Source organism: Phalacrocorax aristotelis, chromosome 17 (assembly GCF_949628215.1).
Source record: "Phalacrocorax aristotelis chromosome 17, bGulAri2.1, whole genome shotgun sequence".
Taxonomy (NCBI): domain Eukaryota; kingdom Metazoa; phylum Chordata; class Aves; order Suliformes; family Phalacrocoracidae; genus Phalacrocorax; species Phalacrocorax aristotelis.
Window position 1 is genome coordinate 715,862 of NC_134292.1, and position 24,313 is coordinate 740,174.

Genomic DNA, 24,313 nt, shown 5'->3' on the forward strand with positions numbered 1-24,313 from the left:
TTCTCTGAGGCATTTATTGGGGTGTCACAGGCTGCTGCAGGGCACCGGTGTGCAGAGCAGAGGGGCAACACAAAGCTGTGGGGGGACAGAACAGGGACAGGCACAGCTGCCAGTGCAGCTGGAGGAGCTGGGGAACCCAGGGTTAGCTGCAGCAGTGTCTGACCAAACCCAGGCTAGGTCTTCCATGGCTGTAGGTGGCTGGATAAGGCGAGGACTGAGCTCTGGGGACCTCCTGGCAATGCCATATGCATCTATGGCTTTGTTTCTGGAAGGGAAAGAAAAGTGCTGAGGGCCTGGGGAGGTGTCAGAGCCCAACACCAGGGTTGGAGACCCACCTCTGCCTCCCCAAGCACCACCAACAAGGGATGGAGCTGTCCCCAGGGACCCCAGCCGTCACCCCAGTGTGTCCCTGTCCCAGGATATTGCATCCCAGACCAGACCCCACCCCAGGAAACACCAATATAGACCACACTAACCCCAGCCTAACCCATGTAGGGGGCAAATGGGGCTTTGCTTTGCCAGGGTGCATCTGATGCCCATATTGGGTGATGGTCTGCCACCTTCTTGCCCCACACAAGGGCATGGAGGGACCTTGTCCTGGAGGATGGTCTGGCATGGACCCCCCATGCTAGACCAACCTCTCTGTGCTCCTGGGGCAGGACCACACAGCTGTGGTGCAGTGTGGATCCAGCCTGGTGTGCCCAGCCCACAGCCAGGGAAGGAACAACCCATATAGTGCCCAGCGTGGGACCAAGCCTGGCACATGGGGTGGCCCAGTGCATCGCCTGAGATCTGCAACTCACCATCGAGGATGTGAAACTCATCTGCAGCGTCACAAAACCCTGCAAGAGAGAGAGCCCAGGGTTGTCACCCTGCTTGGGCACCCGGGACCTCCTGGTCCTGCACCCCAGGGACACTGTGCAGCACAGCCCAGTACTTGCACCCTGCACCCTTGTCCCTGGGGTGACCACAGCATGAAGACAGACCCCACACGTGGCCCTACTTTGGGTGACACAGGGTCACAAGCTGCTCAAACCTATTTGAATATGCCTCCTGCTCCCCATGCTGGAGGGGACAGACCCCAGACCCACTGCCGGGCCCCTCCTGGGCACAGCCCTCGCCATGGATGCCCCCTGCTCCCAGGGGACTGTGTGCCACCTACCGTATGTGGGGAAGTAGTAGATCACGTCTTCACTCAGGCCCATAGCCCTGACACGCTGCTCAAACTTGTCCACAACAGCATTGCTGACCTGGCTGCTCCGTCCTGCGTGGGGAGAGAGGTGCTGTCAGCAGCCACAAGCTCTGCCCCAAAGCCCCCCATGCCCCCATGGCAAAGGTCAGGGCCAAGGGGACTTTCAGCTCAGAGATGCTGGTTACTGGCTTCCCCTGCCACAGCATTCGGGGACAAAACTCTCCATCTGGGGACCAGGATCCTCAGGGAGACCCCATCTCTGCCTCTGGGTCCTCCAGGGCTCTGGCGGGCATCCCCTGAGCCCAGCATGGGTTTCTCATCCCTCTGCCACCCTGCCTTTCATCCACCACAAGACCCCAAGCACCGACTCACCGTAGAGCTTGATGGAGATGCTCCGACCTGTCTGGTAATAGAGGATGGCGTAGTGGCTGTGGTCTGTCTCGCCCACCACAACATCCACCCTGCTACCATAGCCACGGCCTAGGAAAGACAATGGCAGCCCTGGTTAGTCCTGGTTAGGCACCATCCAGGGGCCTTGTTTTGCCATGAGTGGGGTGTACAAGGGGTGAAAATCAGGTCCAGAGTGGATGCAGCCCCACAGGGTGCCATTCCCCACCAGTGGGCACCAGGCCATGGCACTGCCCATAATGGCATCTGGCACTGGGGTACTTGGAGACCCCAGAGGTGGAATACTGGGAGGGAGGACACTGGTACCAAAGCCCTGCCAAGAGCAGGAGTGGGGGGCTGCAGCTCTGCAGTCCCTGCAGCCCCCCTGCCACTGCAGCCTGGCCTCCCTCACCCTTCAGGAGGAAGCATCCATGGGCCTGGGCAGGGAGGTAGCGCTGCCTGATTTCCCAGCACATCCCGTCTCTGTATGGGAAGAAGAGGAAGAGATTGTCAGGACAGGCTGGAGAGGATCCAGTCCAGATCCCTGCCTGCCCCACTTGCCAGGGCACACACAGGACCTGTTTTCCTGGGACTTTGTTTTCTCCTCAGGGAGGTGCTGCAGAAGGATGTCCCAGAGCCTCACAGAGACACAGGAAGCGACAAAGAGCCTGAAAACCTGCTGAACCCAAGGGGTCCCTGCCCCCTCCCTGCAGCTCTGAGACTGGTTTAGCCCCTCAGACCCCCTGGGGATGGGGGGAAGCACCCACAGATGTGCTGAGGACCCCCCTCCTCAGCCATGCTGCTGCTGGGGTGGGCCTGAGAACAGGCCCCTGGCTGGGCAGCCATGGAGCAACCACGTGCCTGATCAGTACCTCAGTTTCCCCAGTGTGGCTGCCCCCCACCCTGCCCAGCCTGGGCAGCCCAAGCCCACCCTGGGCTGGTGGCTGTGCGGGTGGCAGGGTACCAGCCCTGCCATGGCCAGGGCTTCTACCACAAAACATCCCAGAGGAGATCCACACTTTGCTCTGGGGCAGGTCTCTCCTTAGAGCCTGTGGCCAGGGCACTGGCCCTGCTCTGACCTGCCTGCAGCGTCCCTATCCCATCCAGCATCCCCATCCCAGGGCTCTGGTCCTGCTCTGACCTGCCTGCAGCGTCCCCATCCCATCCAGCGTCCCCATCCCAGGGCTCTGGTCCTGCTCTGACCTGCCTGCAGCGTCCCCATCCCATCCAGCGTCCCCATCCCAGGGCTCTGGCCCTGCTCTGACCTGCCTGCAGCGTCCCTGTCCCTGCCTGTGGCCTCAGTGGCTGGCGTCACTCACAGCTTCCTGAAGGTGCTGATGGCCAGGCTCTGCCCATCCAGGACCGTCACCATCACCGCAGTGGCCTCCAGCTGGTGGCTGTGCTCTGCCAGGTAGCTGCAGCGGGAGGCCACACCGACGAGGAACCACCTCCCTGCGAGCTGCAAACATGGGGGTAGCACCATCTGCCAGGCCACCACCCTGGGGTGCCACCACCCCGCTGCCCTGAGCACCCACCACCCCGAGCACCCTTCTTCGGTGCTGTCTCTGCTCGCTTGGCACCTCCGCCCACAGCCTGGCCTCTTGGCGTGCCCATGGGGCCCAACTGCCCTTGTTTGGGAGCTGGCAGGTGGGACAGCCAGGCATAGGGACAGGCTGGAGCAGGGGGGCTGCGGGATGGGCTTGTCCAAGGCATTCCTCCATGCCTCATACTGCCAGGGAGGCTGTGAGCACCCCAGTGCAGCCCTGAGTGTGTGGTGGGCAGGCACTCCACTCCCCTGCCCGACCCTGCCCTGGATCCCCCAGCAGAGCCCTGAGCTGGAGGCCATGCCCAGCGCCGCGGGGGGAAGCGAGAGCCAAAGCCAAACCCGAGAACGGCCGTACTAGCCACAGGGCTGGGGATGGAGGTGGCCGTGGAGCCGGGGGTCTGGCCGGGTGGCCGCCGGCCAGGACGGGGATCCCTGGCGAGGCTTCGGCCCCTGCACCTGCCTCACGGGGCAGCTCTGCGGGCAGCGCCTGGGGGGCTGAGCTGGGCTCAGGCTCCTGTGCCCCCCCTACTGCGGTGTGGGGGTTGCGCCGCGGGGCTGGGGCTGCAGGGGCAGGTCTGGAGGGGGGGATGCTGTGGGCCGGGGGGACACTGCAGGGCCAGCCCTGGAGGGGGACGCACGGGGGACGGGCTGCACCCCAGCCTCCTGCCCAGCCCGGCCCCGACCCCTCACCTCAGGGAGGCTGAGCCCCTCCTGAGCCGCCACCTCCTCCAGCGGCCTCTGGGGAGGGGGCGGCCGCCGCCGCCGCCCCGGCCCCTGCCCCAGCCCCGGCGCGGCCGTGAGGAGCAGGCCGAGGAGCAGGAGGGTGCCCAGGGCAGCCATGGTGCCGGTCCGGCGGGGGCCGCTCTGCCGGGAAGCGGCGGGGGCGGGAGGGCGACGGGGTCAGGCGGGCACCATGGCTGGAGCCGGGCCCGGCAGGGGCCTGCAGGAGCGGCAGGCCAGGGTCAGGGTCGGGACCGGCGGGGGGGTCGCCCTGAGCGGGGCGGGCAGGGCCGCCGGGGGTGCGGCGGGGCCCGATCCCGGGCGGGGATGTGCGGGGGTCCCGGGGGTCTCGGACAGTCCCGCCCCCGCAGGCGATGGGGCGTGGCCTGCTCGGATGGGGCGGTGTCTACTGGGGAGGGCGGGGCGGGGGGCTGAACCGGAGGGGCGTGGTCTGATCAGGCTGGGCGGGGCGATTGAGAGCGAGCGTTCCGCGCTCGGCTAGCTGCACCTAGCGCCTTATTGGGCGCTCTGGGCTCATGCTCTCTGGCCTGCGGCAGAAAGCGGCGCGGTGATTGGAAGGGGGGGGAACCACTGAGAGGGGCGGCCGGAGCGGCCCACGACAGCCGGGGCGGAAGTGCGGGGTGGGGAAGTCGGAAACGGTGCTGAGGGAGGCGGGGGCAGCGGGGGCCGCCGAGGTGTCGTGAGGGGGCGGCGGCGGCGGCGGCCGCCCGGGCGGTCTGGTGGGGCCGCGGACGGACGGCGTGGGGGGCGGAGGCGGGGCGGACGCCGGCCCGGGGCTGCGTACGCCGGGCCTCACCCCTGTTTGCTTCCAGGCGCGGCGGCAGAATGACACGATGGACGCGGGCGGCGGCCCCCTCCTCCCCGACAGCGTCCTCTACGAGATCTTCCTCTACCTGGACCACGTAGACGTGCTCTCGGTGGGGCTGGTGTGCCAGCAGTGGCGCGCCGTGGCCCGAGACGAGTTCCTCTGGAAGGAGCTCTTCTACCGCTACTACCGTGTCTCCCGGGAGGTGCCCCGGCACCCAGGTGCGCTGCGCGGCGGGAAGGCGCTGGCGGGGCTGCCGCGGGGCTGGCTGCCGCCCCGGACCCGCCGAGCAGGCACGGCAGGCGCGCCGGGCCGGGAGGCTGCGCGCCCGAGGCCTACGGCGGCCCTGGGAGACTCTTCCCCGGGCGGCGGCACCAGAGTCCCCCTGCTGTGAGCCCAGCAGGGGGAAGTACCCTCCCCTGCTGCTGCTGTGTCCTGTGGCGTCGAGGGTGATGGAGCCGCTGAACTGTATCACGTTAGTCTGCAGGCGTGGGTGGCGATGTGCATGTGGAACTGCCCAAGCCCTTCAGAAAGGCGCATCAGATGGTTGAAAATGCTCTGACTTTCTTTCACAGAAAGGTGGTTTCTGAGCTCTCTGTAGGCAGGTGCTCTCTGGTAGCTACTGTACAGCTTGTCTGGGTGCTGCCGTTGCTGAGGGAGATGCTAAGGAGATGCAGTGAGTCACTGTGCGCTGCTACATCACAGCCCAGTTGGATTCCATGATAATGACAGCTGGCTTTTCCTGATCAGGACCTCACAGCAAGCCTCTGCTTCAGGCTCTGTCCCTTTATCATCTGGACTAGGAAGAGCTGCAAGTACACATTAGCTGATCAGACTATTTCCATAAGACATAGGCAGCAGCTGCAGCCTGGCTGTGGAGAGAGAATGTGTGTGCGTGCTGCCTGGAGAGGGAGGTGGGTGTGCAGCGATTTAACTGTACAGTGGGTAAACACTAAGGCAGTTGCTGACCCACTTTGTGAGGGCTGGTCAGACTTGATTTTTGGCCTCGAATTGCAGTAGGAAAATGACCCATTAATAGTCCGCATCAACGGAGCCTGGCAGGGCATTCCCTGGGCAGAGCTGTCAGCAGTTGTATGATCACAGCTCTGTTCCCTGCTGGAACCAGGTGCATCTGGAAGGTTAACCAAGTGCTGTTGTACCAGCTGAGATCAGCCTCAGGGACCTGCTGCCATGGTGGGTCTCTCTTGGGAGTCTGAAAAGCCCATTCCCAGTGTGCTGCAGAGGTCTGGGGGTGCCATGCTCCATCCTCTGTCCTGAGGATGTGGTGGGTGCTCCCAGCTGTGGCCACAGCAGAGGGAATTGGCTTCTTGATCTTAAGTTGCAGTTGCTGCAGAAGGACAGGAAGAAACACCAAAGATCAAGCAGTGGGAGCCCATCTCCCTGCAGTGAGAAACACCAGTGCAAAAGGCTCCTGAGGATAGGTGGGATGTGGATGGGAGGACTCAGGCTGCATGATTCCTCTTGCACAGAACCTGCGAGCTGCATGGGGCTGGGGAAGTTACCTTTAGGTTTTATCTGAGGCTCTTTGACCAAGCTCCTTCAATTCCAGCCTCCTACAATTAGTAAGCTGCCAGCCCTGTTCTTTAGCACTAATGGGGATTGAGTAGTTGGTGTAACTCAGTAATGTATTCCAGCGCCTCCCAGGCTGTGCTTCTGGAGCTGTGAGGCAGCTCCATGAGGCAGTGGGGGCAGGTGGTGGCTGGCAGGCTCAGGAAGGGGCTGAGGAAGGAGTTTGGGGAATCCCCTGCCAGCTGGCCTGCCCTGGACCCCTCTGTGATTTAGGGAATGGTATCCAGTGGGTCTTATGAGAGGAAATGTTGGGATTGCTTGGTCAGATAGGATCTGTCCAGGCTTCTTCCCAGCCAAATGGGCCAGAACAGGGAGCTTCAGAGGGGGATGAAGGTGAGGAGTGGTGGGATGTCCTGGTGGCAAGCTGCTCCCTGCCTGCAGGAGCAGGTGCCTTCTGGGCTGCAGCAAGTTGCAAAAAAACCTTCAGTCCTGTTCAGTGTAACTGGGAAAATTGGCCCTTATCCATATATATGTCTAATCCTCTTTGCTTCCTCAGGACTTGCTGCTGCAAGAAGTCTGTAGGCTGCCTTACCGGCCACTTTGTTGAAAATCCTCTTTATTTGTCTCTTAACTGGCCATCAGTGTGACTTCTGTGAGTGTGCTCCAATCTCCCCTTCTGCAGGGCTCCTCTTCAGCCCTGGCACACTGCATCCAGCTCCTGTTCTTCTGTCTTGTTTTCTCTAGTCTCTTATCTTGCGGAGATGTGTTTTTCCTGGTCTCGTACCCATTCTGGACCTTCTTAATTCTGTGTTAGACAAGATAAAGATAATCAGAGCAGAGCCCGATACCCTGAGGAGCAGCTTCTCTCTCATCACATGATAGATTTGTTTGCATTGTGCTGGAGCACGTCTATAGTTCCGACGGCTGTTTTGTCCTGAGCAAGGCTTTTTTGTTAGATAGCTAACAGCTACGCCCTGGATGTTTCTTGCAGTGGCTGTACTTGTTTAGAAAGTAGTGGTACGGTGTGGAGTTGTGTGCTTACTGGAAGAAAAGCAAGTTGTGTGTGGGAGTGGGGAAGCTACTGAGAAAACGTTAAGCCCTGCTAACTGGCCTGAAGCTGCAGGGATGGTGGCCCCAGCGGAGCTCCTGGCATTGCTAGCAGCAGTCATGTCTGCACTTATTAAAGCCTGACTCTGCGGCTGCCATGTTTAGCTCAGGTCTGTCCCTTCTCTTCACTTATATTCCTGTCCTGTGTCCCTGCTCGTGTGTTACAGCCGCTGTCTCCTGGTATGACGAGTTCCAGAGGCTCTATGACACCATCCCTTGTGTGGAAGTGCAGGCCCTGAAGGAGCACAATGACCAGGTTTTGCACCTCAGCTTCTCCCACTCTGGCTGTTTGTTTGCATCATGCTCCAAGGACTGTACTGTCAAGGTAAAGTGGCAGACTGCCCTGCACAGCCCTTCCAGCGCTGTTGTAGTGGGGCTTAGCTGTGAGAGCAGCCTTTAGGAAGTCTGGGGAGGGGAGGTTTGACCAGGTGTACCTGGGCTTAGGCTGGTTCCTGCAGATGCCGAGTTGTTCTCAAAGACTCAGAACTAATGACTCTTGCAAATGTAGCCCTGAGGGCTGTGGATTCCAGGTCCAGCCTGTGTGAAGGTGCCTTCCTCACTTTAGCTGCTTTCTGGCTGCAAATCAGTCCTGTTGTGCTGTGGGTCTAACGAAGGCTGTGGAGATAATTGTCCACTGCAGAAGTTGTCTTGTGTGAGAGGTTGCCTTGGGAGAGATCTCTTTGAACTGTACCATTCACTGAACACCTTCTCACTGGCTGATGGAGAAGCAGTCCTACATTTAGCCACTCTCCAAAGCTGTTGGTTATTTTCTGTCAGGGGAATTGACAGGGAAATCAGGAATGGGATGCAGTTAAATAGGGTCTTCGATTAAATTTTTTTTTTTTTCTTGCCTTGGTGCGTTCTGGCAGAACAGATAAAGTGGAACCACTCTCAGGCTTCTCAACAGCTTCCTGACTGTTTATCTCTCTGTCTGTAGATCTGGAGCAATGAGTTGGACATCTCCCTGCAGCACAGCTCCAACATGAGGCCATACAACTGGAGCTACACACAGTTCTCCCAGTTCAATTCTGATGACTCCCTCCTTCTGGTGTCAGGTGTCTTTGTGGGGCCTCACAACTCCTCGTCAGGAGAGATTGCTGTAATCAGCATGGGTAAATACCACCCTCACCCTCAGTGGGGCTTCCTGGGAGGTGTGAAATGGTGGGTGCTGGGGTTCTGTTCCCCTTTGGGTGCATGGTGGCCTTGACCTCTGCTTGTCCTGCCTCCCACCATCTGTGCAAAGGGATCCCAATTGCAGTTTGTCATGGTTCAGACCCAGTCGGCAACTAAACACCACGCAGCCACTCGCTCACTCCCCCCACCTCTGTGGGACGGGGGAGAGAATTGGAAGAGCAAAAGCAAAAAAAAAAACTTGTGGGTTGAGATAAGAACAGTTTAATAATTAAAATAATGATAATATTGATTATGATTATAATAACAATGATAATATAATAAAAAGGAAAAGGGGAAAAGGAAAAAAACCCAAACCACAAATGATCCAACTGCTCACCACCTGCTGACTGATGCTGCTGGTCCCCAAGCTGCGATTGCTGCCTCCCTCCCCTGGCCAGCTCCTCCCAGGTAACATACTGGGCATGACATTACATGATATAGAAGATCCCTTTGGCCAGTTTGAATCCACTCTCTTAGCTGTGCCCCTCCCCTCCCGCCTTCTGGTGCCCCCAACAGAGCATGGGAAGCTGGAAAAGCCCTTGACTAGTACAAGCACTACCCAGCAACAACTAAAACATCAGTGTGTTATCAGCATTGTTTTCATATGAAGTCCAAAGCACAGCACTGTGCCAGCTGCAGTGAAGAAAATTAACACTATCCCAGCTAAAACCATGACAGTATCCACCCCTTATTTCGTATCATTTACGTCATGCTCAGGTCCCATACTATCCAATACAATTTCAACCCATACCTGCCTTCTCATACAGATTTCACTTATCATTCCCCTAGTCTATGGACCACCCCCATAAAATGTCTATGAAATGTCCATTGTACCGTTCGATTTTCCCAGAGGCTGGTGCGTGACAGGGGATGTGATACACCCACTCAATGCCGTGCTTTTTGGCCCAGCTGTCTATGAGGTTGTTTCAGAAATGAGTCCCGTTGTCTGACTCAGTTCTCTCTGGGGTGCCATGTCGCCACAGGACTTGTTTTTCCAGACCCAGGATAGTGTTCCGGGCAGTGGCGTGGGGGACAGGAGATGTTTCCAGCCAGCCAGTCATTGTTTCTACTATTGTAAGCACATGGCGCTTGCCTTGGCGGGTCTGTGGGAGTGTGATATAGTCAATTTGCCAGGCCTCCCCATATTTATATTTCAGCCATCGTCCCCACACCACAGAGGCTTTACCCACTTCACTTGCTTGATTGCAGCGCACGTTTCACGTTTGTGGATAACCTGTGCAATAACATCCATGGTCAAGTCCACCCCTCGATCACGAGCCCACTGTATGTTGCATCTCTCCCTTGGTGGCCTGAGGTGTCATGGGCCCATCGAGCTAGAAATAGTTCACCCTTATGCTGCCAGTCCAGATCCACCTCAGCCGCTTCAATCTTGGCAGCCTGATCCACCTGCTGGTTGTTTCGATGTTCTTCAGTGGCCCGACTCTTGGGGACGTGAGCATCCACATGCCGTACCTTTACAACCAGTTTCTCTACCCGGGCAGCAATATCTTGCCCCAGTGCGGCAGCCCAGATGGGTTTGCCTCTGCGCTGCCAGTTGCTTTGCTTCCATTGCTGCAGCCAGCCCCACAGGGCATTTGCCAACATCCAGGAGTCAGTAGAGAGATAGAGCACTGGCCACTTTTCGCGTTCAGCAATGTCTAAGGCCAGCTGGATGGCCTTTACCTCTGCAAACTGGCTCGGTTCACCTTCTCCTTCAGCAGTTTCTGCTACTTGTCGTGTAGGACTCCATACAGCAGCCTTCCATCTCCGGTGCTTTCCCACAAGGCGACAGGACCCATCAGTGAACAGGGCATACTGCTTCTCATCTTCTGGCAGTTTGTTATACAGTGGGGCTTCTTCAGCACGTGTCACCTCCTCCTCTGGTGATAATCCAAAATCTTTGCCTTCTGGCCAGTCCATAATCACTTCCAAGATTCCTGGGCGACTGGGGTTTCCTACTCGAGCCCGCTGGGTGATCAGTGCAACCCATTTACTCCATGTAGCATCAGTTGCATGGTGTGTAGAGGGGATGTTTCCTTTGAACATCCAGCCCAGCACTGGCAGTCGGGGTGCCAGGAGCAACTGTGCCTCAGTACCAACCACTTCCGAAGCAGCTTGAACCCCATCATATGCTGCCAATATCTCTTTTTCAGTTGGAGTATAGTGGGCTTCGGACCATCTGTATCCCCGACTCCAAAACCCTAGGGGTCGACCTCGGGTCTCCCCAGGCACTTTCTGCCAGAGGCTCCAGGTAGGGCCATTCTCCCCAGCAGCGGTGTAGAGCACGTTCTTTGCATCTTGCCCTGCCCAGACTGGCCCAAGGGCTACTGCATGAACTATCTCCTGTTTAATCTGTTCAAAGGCTTGTCGTTGCTCAGAGCCCCATTTGAAATCATTCTTCTTCCAGGTCACTTGATAGAGAGGGCTTACGATCATACTGTAATTTGGAATATGCATTCTCCAAAAACCCACAACGCCCAAGAAAGCTTCCGTCTCCTTTTTGCTAGTTGGTGGAGACATGGCTGCTATTTTGTTGATCACATCCATTGGGATCTGACGACGTCCATCTTGCCATTTGATTCCTAAGAACTGGATCTCTTGTGTGGGTCCCTTAACTTTGTTTTATGGCAAAACCAGCTTTCAGAAGGATTTGGACTATTTTCTCTCCTTTCTCAAAAGCTTCTTCTGCTGTATTGCCCCACACGATGATGTCATCAATGAATTGTAGGTGTTCAGGAGCTCCACCTTGTTCCAAAGCATTATGGATCGGTCCATGGCAAATGGTAGGACTGTGTTTCCACCCCCGGGGCAGTCGATTCCAGGTGTACTGGACACCCCTCCAAGTGAAAGCAAACTGTGGCCTGCACTCTGCTGCCAGAGGGGTTGAGAAGAATGCATTAGCGATATCAATTGTGGCATACCACTTGGCCGCCTTGGACTCCAGCTCGTATTGAAGTTCTAGCATGTCTGGCACAGCAGCACTCAATGGTGGAGTGACTTCATTCAGGCCACGATAAGTCTACTGTTAGCCTCCACTCTCCATTAGACTTCCGCACTGGCCATATGGGACTGTTAAAGGGTGAGTGGGTCTTACTGATGACTCCTTGGCTCCTCAGTTGGTGAATGAGGTCATGGATGAGAGAGTCTCGGTTGGTGCGACATTGCTGCCGGTGCACTGTTGTGGTGGCGATGGGCACCTGTTGTTCTTTGACCTTCAGCAACCCCACAACAGAAGGGTCATTTGAGAGGCCAGGCACGGGAGACAGCTGTTTAATTCTCTCCGTCTCCAAGGCAGCTACACCAAAGCCCACTTGTACCCTTTTGGGTCCTTGAAATACCCTCTCCTGAGGCAGTCTATGCCAAGGATGCACGGAGCCTCTGGGCCAGTCACCATGGGGTGCTTTTGCCACTCATTCCTGGTTAGGCTCACTTTGGCCTCCAATACAGTTAGCTCTTGGGATCCCCCTGTCACTCCAGCAATGCTGATGGGTTCTGCCCCTATATAGTTTGATGGCATTAAGGTGCACTGTGTGCCGGTGTCCACTAAAGCTTTATACTCCCGTGGGTCGGACGTGCCAGGCCATTGGATCCACACAGTCCCGTAAGCCCGGTTATCCCTTTCCTCCACCTGGCTGGAGGCAGGACCCCTCTAGTCCTGATCATAGTATTCGTCACTCACTTCTTGTAAATATGAATCACAGTGTCTCTATTAGGATCAGAAATAAAATCAGCGCTTCTGCTCCTCTGTCTGGGGAATTGCTTGCTGGAACCTGGAACAGCAGCTTTCCTGGAAGAACCCCCCTGAGTGACTGTTTTCCCTTGCAGCTCATGTACCCGTGCCTCTAGGGTCAAGGTAGGTTTTTCCATCCCACTTCTTCATGTCCTCTCCGTGGTCACGCAGGTAAAACCATAGGGTGCCTCATGGTGTGTATCCTCTCTCTGGAGCAGAGGGACGCTTACTCCTAATGGCTGAGATACTGGTCCGTACCGCTGGGGAGTAGGACATACCTTCTTTGAGTTCCAGGACCTCCCGGGACAGTTTCTCCACAGCTGAGATGAGGGAGGAAGAGAGAGTTGCTTTGTAATCCCAGAGTCTGTCAATCACCTCTGCCACTGTTGGTGCCTTGCCATCTTTCCAGGACATTACTGCCAATGAGTTCCCATGCGTCGATGGTGCGCGCTATACAAACTTCTGACACATGGGTTGTGTGCACTGGGCTTCGTCTGGATCTTTGGATGACTGTTGATCATCCAGGTCACTATAAATCACCTCAAGCACAATTAGTTCCTTCAGATACCGGATACCTTTCTCCATGGTCATCCATTTTCCTAGGCAAAATACAATATCTTCCTTGAAGGGATACCTTTCTCTCACACCGGACAGGAGTCGCCTCCAGAGGCTGAGGGCTTGTGTTCCTTTTCCAATTGCTTTGTCAATGCCCACTTCCCTAGAAAGAGATCCCAGTTGTCTGGCTTCCTTCCCCTCTAATTCCAGACTGCTGGCACCATTATCCCAGCATCGGAGCAGCCAGGTGACAATGTGCTCACCTGAACGATGGCCGAAATCTTTTTGCGTATCCTGCAACTCACTCAAGGACAGGGATCGGGTAGTTTCTGTTTCTTGTACAAGTTCTTCCTCTTCTTCCTCCTCTCCTCATGATGGCCTTGCTTCTTCATCGTCTCTTTCCAAATGAGTTGACTTTCTCTTCCAGGATTTCTTCTTGTGTATGGGGGCAACTGATACTGGCATGGGTTGATTCTCTGCAACGCTTGTCACCGGGGTTGGAGTAGCCACAGCATCTGTCATGGGGGGTTGAGTGGCTGCAGTGCTTGTTGCTTTCCTTGTCTTTCTGTTTTTAGATACAGAGGCCTTCTCTTCCCCTTGGGGGTACTGAACAGTGTTAAACAGGGCTCGATAGGCATGGGCCAGGCCCCAGCCCATTGCAGTGATTTGTATCTCTCTGGGATGGCCAGGGTGACAACACACTTCCTCCAAATATTCTACTAATTTCTCAGGATTCTGCACTTGTTCAGGAGTAAAGTCCCACGTCACGGGGGGTGCCCACTGTCTTAGGCATTTGCCCACACTATCCCACATACCCTGCCACGCATAGCTATCGAGCCTTGGGGCAGATCTCTGAATGATATTCTTAAATTGCTTATTAACCTTAGACAGAGCTGAAACCGTCTGCCAAAGCAATACCAACAGGTGTATCTTAACTCTCCAAGGATGTTCAAGATACCAAAAAGTTGTTGTAATAAAGGAGGAGGCATTATATACGATGGCAGCTAAGGTGCCGTTCTGTATTTCCTCCATAAAAAACCTCTCAGAGGAGGAGGTACAATTGCTAATTGTATCCATGAGGTGGTACCCGCCGTACAGTAACGGCTTCAATATAAACTTCAAATACCAAATAAAACTGAAGGCCAATGTTTTAAAAACAGCTCTCCCAGGCAGAACATCACTAATGACTGCAGAGCAAAGCAGACCACAAAAACCAACACCAATCTTGTAACAGACACAGCAAATACAAGAGCAGGGTGCAGATTGGATAAACTAATATTGAGAACAGAGTCTATGCTGTGGCCAGCAACTGTTATTACCTCAACCCTTTGAGCCCCATGTTGGGCGCCAAAAAGGACTGTCGTGGTTCAGCCCCAGTCGGCACCTAAACACCACGCAGCCACTCGCTCACTCCCCCCACCTCTGTGGGACGGGGGAGAGAATTGGAAGAGCAAAAGCAAAAAAAAAAACTTGTGGGTTGAGATAAGAACAGTTTAATAATTAAAATAATGATAATATTGATTATGATTATAATAACAATGATAATATAATAAAAAGGAAAAGGGGAAAAGGAAAAAAACCCAAACCACAAATGATCCAACTGCTCACCACCTGCTGACTGATGCTGCTGGTCCCCAAGCTGCGATTGCTGCCTCCCTCCCCTGGCCAGCTCCTCCCAGGTAACATACTGGGCATGACATTACATGATATAGAAGATCCCTTTGGCCAGTTTGAATCCACTCTCTTAGCTGTGCCCCTCCCCTCCCGCCTTCTGGTGCCCCCAACAGAGCATGGGAAGCTGGAAAAGCCCTTGACTAGTACAAGCACTACCCAGCAACAACTAAAACATCAGTGTGTTATCAGCATTGTTTTCATACAAAGTCCAAAGCACAGCACTGTGCCAGCTGCAGTGAAGAAAATTAACTCTATCCCAGCTAAAACCATGACACAGTTTCATAGGGTAAACCTTCCAGATAGCCTTAACTCTGCTCAGGTCACCACATCATCACCTGAAGGCAGTGTGGCATATATTTATTCTCACTTAACTTCTATGCTAAGTGACAGTCTGGATGAGGCAAGAGTCATCCACATTACCTCTTGTCTTGAAGCCACCATCTCTGACTCAAGTGGTGCTAGTCCCACCCTGAGGTCTCATGTGGCTTTCTGAGGCTCATTCATCTGGGTCTGCATCACCTCTTCTGCTTCAGTTCTGTGAAACTTGGTAATCCCAACTGTGTTCTCTCTCAGCGAAATGCTGAGATGTAGACAGAGATGTGCTATAGTCCCACTGTGCCAAAATTCAAGGAGTGCTGCTAAATGCACAGCTGTCTTGCTCAGAAAGGCGGAGCCCCAGGGGCAGGAGTGAAGAAGTTCTGTACGTGTTTGACTTGTTGTCCTTGGGGTGTCTGCTCAGAGAAAGGCTGTGAGGTTAGATTGCTCTCTGGTCTGCCTCCATCTGGCTGCCCTTTTATTTAGATTTCCCATGGGTGTACTCTCCCCACACATCTCTCTAAAAGAGACAAAAATAATCCATCTCCATAGTGGTGGCTGGAAGCTGGAAGGTTGTTGGGCAGTGTCCACTCAGCTTGCAGCAGAGGTGCTGTATCAGTGCCTCTCCTGCAGAGACATGAGTCCACTTTCCATGTCTTCTGCCATGGCTCCTCCAGAGCCCTTGCTGGGAGCTGTTGCCTCACGTTCGTGTTTCCCCTCCCTTCCAGAGAACTTCACGCTGCTTTCCAGGGTGAGGAATAAACCCTATGATGTGTTTGGCTGCTGGCTGAATGAAACCAACTTGATATCTGGCAATCTGCATCGGATTGGGCGTATAACCTCCTGTTCTGTGCTGTGGCTGAACAATGCTTTCCAGGTGAGGTGCCTTTGTTCCAGCTCCACAGGCAGTCCAGCTTCCTGCTGGCTCCTGGGGGAGGAAAAGCTGCGGAGGAGGTGTGAGCAGGAAAGAACAGCCCAGTCCTCCCATCCTCCCTGTTTGTCTCCTCTGACTTGCCCTCAGGTTCTTGAGCTTGAGGCAACCCTTGTGTGAGGTTCCTCAATGCTTGGTGTTGTGGTACCCATTGCAATATGCCAACTCTACCCTCAGCTTCCATTAACTTTTGCCCCACTAATTGGGATGAGGACTTGACTACAGTGCCCTAGAGCATGCATTGCTCAACAAGGAGAGTGGCTGAACTGCAGCAGGGTTGCTGAGGTCCTCGATAGTATGAAGCTGGGCCTGGGATGGCTGTAGTCTGGCATGTATCTGAGCAACGGCCATTTTCCCACTTGGCAGCTCAGCATGTTGTTCCCAGGAGCCAGAAGCAGCTGGGAGGCTGAGCTCAGCCTTGCCTGTCCTTGCTGACATTTCTGTGGGGCAGGTGCTGTCTCTTATGCTGTGATCAGACCTGGAGATCAGTGTGTGCTGGCCTTAGGCTGCTCATTTGCTGTTTGTTCGTTCTCTGGCACTTGTCCTGCTCAGACATGTTCCTCTCCCATATTTTGCCTCTGTCTTGGTGTCACAGCTGCACATCTTGGCGTTTTGTGTTTTTTAACATGAATGATTGATGCTGGCCCTGGGTGAAATCTTCTGGTAGCAGAGACCCTTCCTTTAACCACATCTCTGTGCTGTGCTGACACTACATCATTATCTTTTCCCTCTCCAAGAGGTGAGGAAGGACCTTGCACGCTTTGACAGGGGCTGTTGAAGTGCAGCTGCAGACTGCCAGAGCAGATAGGCAGGAAGAGACCTGCTACTTGTGTTTGTGAGCAGATAACCAGGCTGGTCCTGCTGAGGGGTACAGGCGAACTCCAGGAGCATGGAGTTCAAACTCCAGAGCTGCTTGTAGGCCAGGGGGATGGCGCTTCATGCTGCAGCTGTTTATCGCAGAGGCCTGTTCCTGAAGGTTGTGTAGAGCACCGAGCAGCACCAGCTAATGACTTCAGGCAGGGGCGGTGGCAGCAAGGCTGCCCAGCCTCTGTGTTCCCCAGCTCTGCTGTTGGCTGCCTGCAGGAGCTATTTTTCTCGGTGTGCCCACCCCCAAGGTAAGAAGGAGTGCAATGAAGCTGGCCAGCCTCTTGGGCTGGTTCTCATGGTCAGTGCTCCATACAGCAGTGCGAAGAGAGGTTGGTGTGTGGCTGGTGTCTGCTGTGCTGGCTCAAGGTCTGGGCAGGTGGCTCTTGGTTTGAGCTTGCAGGAGTGACGTGAGGTGGTTCCTGCTTACTTCTCCTTTCTACTTGCAGGGCATAGAGTCTGAGAATGTGAATGTAGTGAAGAGACTGTTCAAAATCCAGAACCTGAATGCCAGCACTATCCGGACCGTGATGGTGGCTGACTGCAGCCGATATGATTCCCCGGACCTGCTCCTGGACTATGAGGAGCAGCTAGCTGCTTCCTCCACCTGCCCAGTCTTTGATCTTGGCAGTGACAGTGAGGAAGAGGAAGCCAAGCCCAAGCAAATTCCCAAGCCAGCAGTACAGGAACTGCCAGATGAAAGGGGTGTGACAGCAGAGGATGGGCTGCAGCAGTTCTTTGATGATATCATGGAGGGCCGTGTGAGGCCTGCCATGACCGAGACAGAGTTGGAGACGAAGGTGGCTGAGCTGTTCGTACGCAACAGAACTAAACCGCCTGAGCTGAACCTGCTTTCCACAGACAGCAACAGCAAGACAAAATACTTAATCTTCACCACAGGATGCCTCACCTACTCCCCACACCAGATAGGTAAGGCTGTGGTCTGAGCCCAGGGCATGCCATCCTCCCTGGGGTTGTGGGCTGCAGCTATGCTCCGAATTTGAGTCTGGAAAAGACCTGTTTTATTTGCTGCCTGTTTGTGGTGAGTTGCAGTTTTGCGAGGGCCTACTGGATTTTCGACACAGGAGGCTTTTGAGATGCCTGTGGTCACTGAAGGGGGTTGCACCCTGCAAGCACTTGCCTGAGGGTTGTTTGGTGGCTACCAGGCTTGACACATGGCCAAACAAGAATGTCATGGCAAGGGCTGAGCAGAAGATCAAGAAGGAACTCCTGAGTTAAGGACATCAGCCATGAGTCGCAGACAAGTGGGTGGATGTGAAGGGCAGTGATTGCCCTGACAGGAGTGTGTGGAAGGGCCTCGGTCCTGTTGTCTTGTGGGGGTGGAGAGGGCATCAGGGCAAGACTAATTTGAGCAGCTTGGAGTTCACGTGTGTTGCTTGTGCAGTGCACCTCAGCTCTGGACTACCCCACTGCCCAGCATGTGATCACCCTGTATCATATGCCTTTTGGCCTCAGCAAGACACTGGGACACCTCTGTTTTGGTACTGAAGAGGCTTCACGGTGGATTATTAGCTGCCCCAGCAGGTGTTTCCATGGCAAGCTGATCCCAGGCAGCTTGCTGGCACTCGGCCTCCTTGCTCAGTGGGGTACAGTGGGCTGTAGTTGCAGCACAAGCCAGGCAATGGTGCTGCTGGTGACCTTTTTCTGGGTTAGGACTTCCCTTGCTCATCCAGGGCTCTCTTGTTGAGGCACGGGGACTAGCAGAGTCTGAATTTATAGGAAATCGGTGCAGTGATGAGCAGAAGCAGGTAGCCTGGCTGCTTCTCCAAAAGCCCCTAAAGGTAGCGGAGAAGTTCAGTGGAAAGGACAAGACAGATTAGTAGAAATGTGGGGAGGGAAGGAGAGCTGCTTCCAGGCAAGAAGACTTCTGTAAAGCTAGACAGTTTCAGTTCCTTTTGCAGCTTGCACAATTACAGCCTCGCTTTCCTGCTGCAGGCTCTCTAACCTTTCTGTTACTTGGTCCTGCACCAGTACAGCCCAGTAAGGCAGTTCCAAAGCTGTAGGAAATGCAGAGAAGTCACTTGGTCTTTGCCCACCCAAGTTAGGAATGTGACCTGGACTGAGTGTAGCTCTGCTCTGTGCTCCTGTCCGTGGCTGGATCTGCAGACAGATGTGGTGGACCTTGGCCTGCCTCGGGACGCGTGGTGGGTGGTCTGCCCTGACTCAGCCCTGTAAGCAGCGCGGCATCTTCATCTGCCGGGCTGAGCAAACACCACCTCACAGGCTGGGGCCTGCAGCGAGCAAAGGCAAAGCATGGTGCAGAGGCAGTGTCTGCCTTTGGACTCTGCTGACTTCCAGCGCAGCCTCCCAGGGCCATGGGTTTTGGTGCCTTTGAACTCCAGTGACTCCCTGGCTGGCAGCCAGTGCCTGTGGCACAGACTGGCTGTTTGGAGGGACTCGGCTCTTCTCCCAGCCATGAGTCACTGCACAATGTTATTTTTGCCCATCGGTTGATGTGTCGAACTGGCCTTTGTACATCTGCTGTCCGCCCTCAGGGAGCTGGTACTTGAAAGAGCTTTCTGTTGTGCTTTTCTCTTGCCAGGCTGCTGGGCTGGAGCTGCTGATGGGAGCTGTGCTCCAGCTGCTGGACATCGGCACTATCCTGCCTGATCTGTGGCACACCAGCACTTCCACAGGAGTGTCCTTTGAACTCCTGTCTCCCTTGTGCTGGTGGCAGGCTTGAGTCATGGGCAAAGCCATCTGTTCTGCTTGTGTGCATGGGCCATGTAGCTGAGTTTGGAACTGGGGGTGTAGTGCTGTGGAAAAGAGGATGAAGGTGTCGCTGAGCAATGCCAGTTAGGTGGAAGAGTGAAGGTCCTGTCCTGAAGGCCCTGAGCTGCCCAGGTTCAGATGCAGTGATGTGAAGGGTCTTGGACTTGAGGTGCAGTGCAGTGCCACCCCTACCTTGTAGGTCTGTGGGAGAGGACTAAAATCAAGGGTGTTGGGCTGTGGTTCCCTTGGAGGGGCAATGGGATGGGACATCCTCTTGGACCCACTGAGGATTAAGACCATGTGTGGCCAAGAGCTGCTGAGGCTCACAGGAGTCCTCTAGGAAGCCGTTGTGGGTGGCTTGTGTTTGGGACCTCTGTCTAGAGCTGGAAGGGGAGAGGGCTTGATCCATAGTATGTGTCTCCCTTAGTCAGGAAGTTCAAAACCCCTGTCCTTGGAGCTTTCTGGGGCTGACCCCCGTCTACGCTTGACAGTGGTGGGGGAAAGCCCTGCCACAGCCAGCATGTCCTGCTGTGCCTTCTCCAGGCTGGATTTTGCAGGAAATGGGCCCAGCCCAAGGATTCATTTAGGAGAAGAACTTTTCTGCAACTAGTGTCTTGCAGGCCAGCGCGGCTTCCTTGTGCTTCAGAGTGCGCTGCAGTCTGGGCTTGGTGCAAGGTGTGGCTGCACCAGCGGGGTTGGCAGCTGGGCACTGAGCACCTCCCTGGCTGGGGTTGAACATGCCAGTGCGTCACTATGGGCAGCGTCCTGGCAAAAAGCACCACTTGAGAGAGCTTGAAGGAGCCTGGCAGGGGCAGCAGCCCTGTCCCAGTCCTCAGCCAGTGAGCCAGTTCTCCTTTCTTAGCAGCACTAAGGGAAGCCCCTTCTTGAAGCCTGGGGACTTCCACCAGCCCCGCTGTCTGCTGGCAGCAGCCTGCAGAACCACCTGATTCTGCTTTCTGTCCCCAAGGGATTAAAAGAATCCTGCCCCATCAGATGACGACTGCTGGGCCGGTGCTTGGGGAGGAGAGGCGCTCTGATGAGTTCTTTGACTCACTGGATCACGTCATTGACATCCATGGGCACATCATTGGCATGGGCCTCTCCCCGGACCACAGGTGAGTGTGGCAAGATGGCAGTGCTGGCGTCAGACACTGCAGGGCGTGGGCTTCGGCTGCTTGGGGGCTTTGTGGGGTGAACAGGAGAAGAAATGACTGTAGCAGGTGGAGCAGAGTGCCTGCATAGGCTGCTCTGCTCTTTCACATCCCATGTGTGTCCTTTTGCTAACGACATGTGTCATGGCCTCAGCATCCCCCCAGATCTCAGCAGGAATGCTTTCCTTCCTCTGTGCTGCTGAGCTTGGTTCAGGATAGCGTCAGGCAAGGAGCATTTTAAGATTGAAGGAGCCGCCCACACCAACATGTCTTTTTCCCGAGGCAGATCAATAACACTGCCATCCTTAAAGTTGGTTTTAGTGGGATTAAAGAGGCTTGACCTAGCCCCTAGGACTCACCTTCCCAATTGTGGTAGCCCTTTCCTTTCCAAATGGTGCAGAAGGTGGTTCAGCAACATGTTCCTCTGTGTTAGCCTGGATTTTAGTGAGCAGAACTGCAGGCTTGCTAAGGACCAGAGAAACTGCTCAGTCCCTGCCCTCCCTGACCACGCTGCACATTTACTGCTGGGGCTTTGTGACCTTTGCCACCTGTGGTGAGGTGCAGGGTAACCCCTCTGCTCCCCTCCCCAAGGTACCTGTACGTGAACAGCCGTGCCTGGCCTCGGGACTGCGTCATCTCTGACCCGATGCAGCCGCCTCCCATCGCCGAGGAGATCGATCTGCACGTGTTCGATCTGAAGACAATGAAGGAGGTGAAAAGAGCCCTCCGCGCGCATCGGGCCTACACGCCCAACGAGGAGTGCTTCTTCATCTTCCTGGATGTCAGCAGGGACTTCGTAGCAAGGTGTGTGGTGATGGGGGTGGGCAGGATGCTGACTCTGCATCCAGGAGGACTTTGGGGCTGTCACTGCAGGATGGCTTGTGCAAGCAGGGCTGGTCCACATGCTGGAAACTCCTGTGTGTTGTGAGCAGAGCAGGAGGAGGTTAATAAAGCGCAGAAGGACTGAATCAGAGGGTGCTGGTAAAGGCTGTCTGCTCTGGTCCTGTTGTGAAATCAGTGAGGAACGGGGAAATTTTGGGCTGTGGCATGTTTGGCAGCAGGTGGCTGCAGGCAGTAGGTGCGGTGGGGCGAGTTGAAGGGACACTTCAAACAGCCTCTGGATCCCAGAGGGAGCTGGCCTGCTCGGATTGAAGCTCATGGGTGACAGGGCTGCAGATGGAGGCTGGGGCCTCTGGCCAGGCTGGGGTATCCTCCACCTCCGTCTGTGCAGAAGGAAGGGGGTTGGGAGCAGCAGGTTATCAGGGCTGCTGGGGTGAGGTCCTTTTACCAGTGTCTTGTCCACCACAGTGGGGCAGAGGATCGCCACGGCTACATCTGGGACCGGCACTATAACATCTGTCTAGCCAAGCTGCAGCATGACAACGTGGTCAACTCGGTGGCGTTCAGCCCAGTGGAGCAGGAGCTGCTCCTGACAGCCAGCGATGACACCACCATCAAGGTGTGGCGCTCCCCTCGCGTGGTGCGCGTCCAGCAGGCCAGGAAGCCTGGGCCTAGGAAACTGCTGTTCTCCTGGCTCATGAACCAGAAAAGCTGAACCCAGGTACACCTGCTCCTGCAGCTTCCTCACTGCAGCCACCTCTGGAGCTTGCAGAGCTTTGAGGCCTGCACAACAGAGACAAGCTCTGGGCACACGAATCCCATTTGCCAAGTTAGGAGGGACCCCTGTAGTGGGAATTGCTTCCTCCTCAGAGCATCTGCTTCAAAGACAGAATGTATGAGCTGAGGGCCCGTTCCTGGGCCTGGCAGGCAGCAGCCCGAGCTGGTCACTGCAGGTTAGGCTCCCCACAGCTTCTCATGAACGCTGCTACTTGGTCACACAGCTCTCTCTAGGTGAGCTTTGGTCTCTGAGAACAGACTGAGGCACGTCTCCAGTGTTTGTACTGTGCAAGTGTGGGATGTGGCTGACCTTGCTGAGAGCTACTGGCTGCAGAGCACTTGGCAGAAGCCGTGGTACACTGCTGTGCTGCCTTACTGCAGGACTCGTAATATAGTAGTTTTATTAATGTTTGTTTGTCCCAAAACTCATCTGGCTGCTGGGTGGTGTGAGTGCCTCCTCCTACATGGCATCTTGACCCCAAAGGGCAGCAGGGACGAGAGGGCAGTGGGGGAGGCAGGGCTGGAGGGGCTTGGCTGGGGTCTCGTGCGGCCCCTGGGCATGCAGCCCATGCCCCATCGATGCCTTCTGTTAGCAACTACCTGTTGGTATTGCCAGTTTCCAAACTTGAGAGTGGGGGGGGGGGACTGGTGGCAACATGGTGCTGGCTTTGCCTCTGTCTTCCTCTGCTAAGTAAGTAGCACTTAAATAAGCTATGGCATTGGTAATGTATTTATTCTAAGGGGATCTGCCATCCCTTCCCAAGGGGGCAGCCATGAGGATGGCTGGTGGGTCTTGCGGTCACTTCCCTCCCACGCTACTGAAGTTGTGGCACTTTAGGTTCTCTTGGTATGTTCTCCGTGAATAGGTGTAGGCACCCATGGGTGGTTGCAGGTATTCACCCACAGATGACCGGAGCCCTCCTCTGCCTGAAGTGACAGTTGAATAAGCTTCCTTCCACCTGGGCTGACAGGCTGTGCGTTCTGTGGTCAGCTCCTCCCAGGGACCCCTCTGAGTGTGGAGCTGCCTCACTTGAAGGGATTACAAACTCGGTAGTGTTTACTCTGTCTGTCCCTGAAGCTTTTCTCCCTCCAGCAGGTACCCAAATATAAGAGTCTTAAAATTAGGCCAAGTCAAGATATGGAACATAGATGGCTGGGGGCCAGTGGTGACTCTGGGAGCTGCAGTCGCTCTTGGAAGCTGGGTTCTGGGCTGTATCTGGAAAGGAGCCATGTTGCAGCCAGGGGCTGGGGGAGGCATTTCAGGACTCGCCTGGGAACGCTCAGGGCAGTTGTCTGTGCCACTCACAGCCTTGGGTTGCAAATAGACTTAACAGAGGCAGCAGATACTGTCTTGATATGCACTGATGGCTTTAACAGCTCCTGTGGCCCTTGGCAGGAGGGTTTGTACCCTCGTTCTGCTGTGCCCCAGTGGGTGCCCATGGCTGTATCCAAAACCTCTGAACTCAGGTTTTCTGTCATCGTAGGACTTCCAGAAACAAGGGAGTCCTTTGTGTGTGTGTGTGCACAGGATCCACATCCAGCTCTGTCCAGTCACACAGCGAAGGAACAGCCTCTACCTTCCTCCCTCCTCCCCCACAATTGTGAAATCTCTCGTCCCTCGGCTCGGTGTAGCTGTAAACAAGGCACTGAAGGTTTATGTTTGTACTGAGTTTTGCTCTTCACTATGGCACTGAATAAATACTCTGCTAAAGCATCTCTGCAATGTGCATTTGTTTTTCTAAGTGCTGTTCTACTAAAACAGAACCGAGGCCAGAAGTGTCATGCTGCTGCACCTGCATCTGCTGGGGCACTGCAGAAGTAGCTGACCAACGTGAAGGTAACCTGCCCTGGGCTGTGGGGTGTGAGCAGAAAGCTGTGAAACAACAGAAGAGGAGAGAGACAGAGAATTGCCCAAATCTTTGCCCTCAGGGAAGAGGATGGGACAGCCCTGGGGAAGTGGAATAGCAGTTCATGGCAGCCTTGGGAAAGCTCTTCTCTGCCAAGGCTGATCGCTGCAGGCTCCAGGACAGTCTGGGGGCTGGAGCATCCTGGCTTCCTTGGTTTCTTGTTTTTCCAAGCACTAACAGACACTGACAAGGTAAGGCAGGGAGCAAGCACTGGGGCTAGCCCTGTGCTGCTGGCAGGAATTCCTGAGCTGCAGCAGCATCATGAGCTGCAGTGCCAACATCCCTGTAACAGGCTTTTCCCATGGTCCTTGGTGTACTGTGCAGCAGCTGCACCTGTAAGGACTGGGTCTGGCTG

The 24,313-nt window shown here is 55.3% G+C and overlaps 2 protein-coding genes across 11 annotated transcripts; one reads left to right on the forward strand and one right to left on the reverse strand.

Annotated features, from left to right (window-relative positions):
• Positions 1 to 4,845, reverse strand: C8G (complement C8 gamma chain). Of its 5 annotated transcripts, none has more exons than XM_075111945.1 (8): positions 4,760 to 4,845; positions 2,899 to 3,038; positions 2,158 to 2,217; positions 1,992 to 2,062; positions 1,565 to 1,672; positions 1,163 to 1,264; positions 804 to 842; positions 1 to 265 (listed from the first exon to the last, which is right to left on the reverse strand). In XM_075111945.1, exons 2-8 carry the CDS (start codon positions 2,949 to 2,951, stop codon positions 252 to 254), a joined length of 447 nt encoding a protein of 148 aa, XP_074968046.1. In that variant the 5' UTR covers positions 2,952 to 3,038; positions 4,760 to 4,845; the 3' UTR covers positions 1 to 251. The 5 variants fall into 5 exon arrangements, with proteins under 5 accessions (XP_074968046.1, XP_074968042.1, XP_074968045.1 ...); XM_075111941.1 differs by lacking the exon at positions 4,760 to 4,845 and adding an exon at positions 3,816 to 4,231; XM_075111944.1 differs by lacking the exon at positions 2,158 to 2,217.
• On the forward strand, positions 4,377 to 23,765 carry FBXW5 (F-box and WD repeat domain containing 5). Of its 6 annotated transcripts, none has more exons than XM_075111926.1 (10): positions 4,377 to 4,486; positions 4,679 to 4,892; positions 7,476 to 7,633; positions 8,246 to 8,420; positions 15,484 to 15,632; positions 17,000 to 17,480; positions 20,251 to 20,398; positions 21,026 to 21,238; positions 21,743 to 21,995; positions 23,536 to 23,765. In XM_075111926.1, exons 2-9 carry the CDS (start codon positions 4,700 to 4,702, stop codon positions 21,987 to 21,989), a joined length of 1,764 nt encoding a protein of 587 aa, XP_074968027.1. In that variant the 5' UTR covers positions 4,377 to 4,486; positions 4,679 to 4,699; the 3' UTR covers positions 21,990 to 21,995; positions 23,536 to 23,765. The 6 variants fall into 6 exon arrangements, with proteins under 6 accessions (XP_074968027.1, XP_074968023.1, XP_074968026.1 ...); XM_075111927.1 differs by having other exon boundaries at positions 4,484 to 4,504; XM_075111922.1 differs by having other exon boundaries at positions 21,743 to 23,765.
• Positions 23,766 to 24,313: the final 548 nt, after the last annotated feature.

Excerpts from the sequence above, each read along its gene's own strand:
- C8G (XM_075111941.1), bottom strand. The coding sequence starts at position 3,965 with ATGGCTGCCCTGGGCACCCTCCTGCTCCTCGGCCTGCTCCTCACGGCC. Across the intron at positions 2,063-2,157 it reads ACAAAGTCCCAGGAAAACAG|AGACGGGATGTGCTGGGAAA; the intron begins GTCCTGTGTGTG and ends CTTCCCATACAG. Across the intron at positions 1,673-1,991 it reads TGGATGCTTCCTCCTGAAGG|GCCGTGGCTATGGTAGCAGG; the intron begins GTGAGGGAGGCC and ends TGTCTTTCCTAG.
- FBXW5 (XM_075111922.1), top strand. The coding sequence starts at position 4,700 with ATGGACGCGGGCGGCGGCCCCCTCCTCCCCGACAGCGTCCTCTACGAG. Across the intron at positions 4,893-7,475 it reads GGAGGTGCCCCGGCACCCAG|CCGCTGTCTCCTGGTATGAC; the intron begins GTGCGCTGCGCG and ends CGTGTGTTACAG. Across the intron at positions 8,421-15,483 it reads GATTGCTGTAATCAGCATGG|AGAACTTCACGCTGCTTTCC; the intron begins GTAAATACCACC and ends CCTCCCTTCCAG.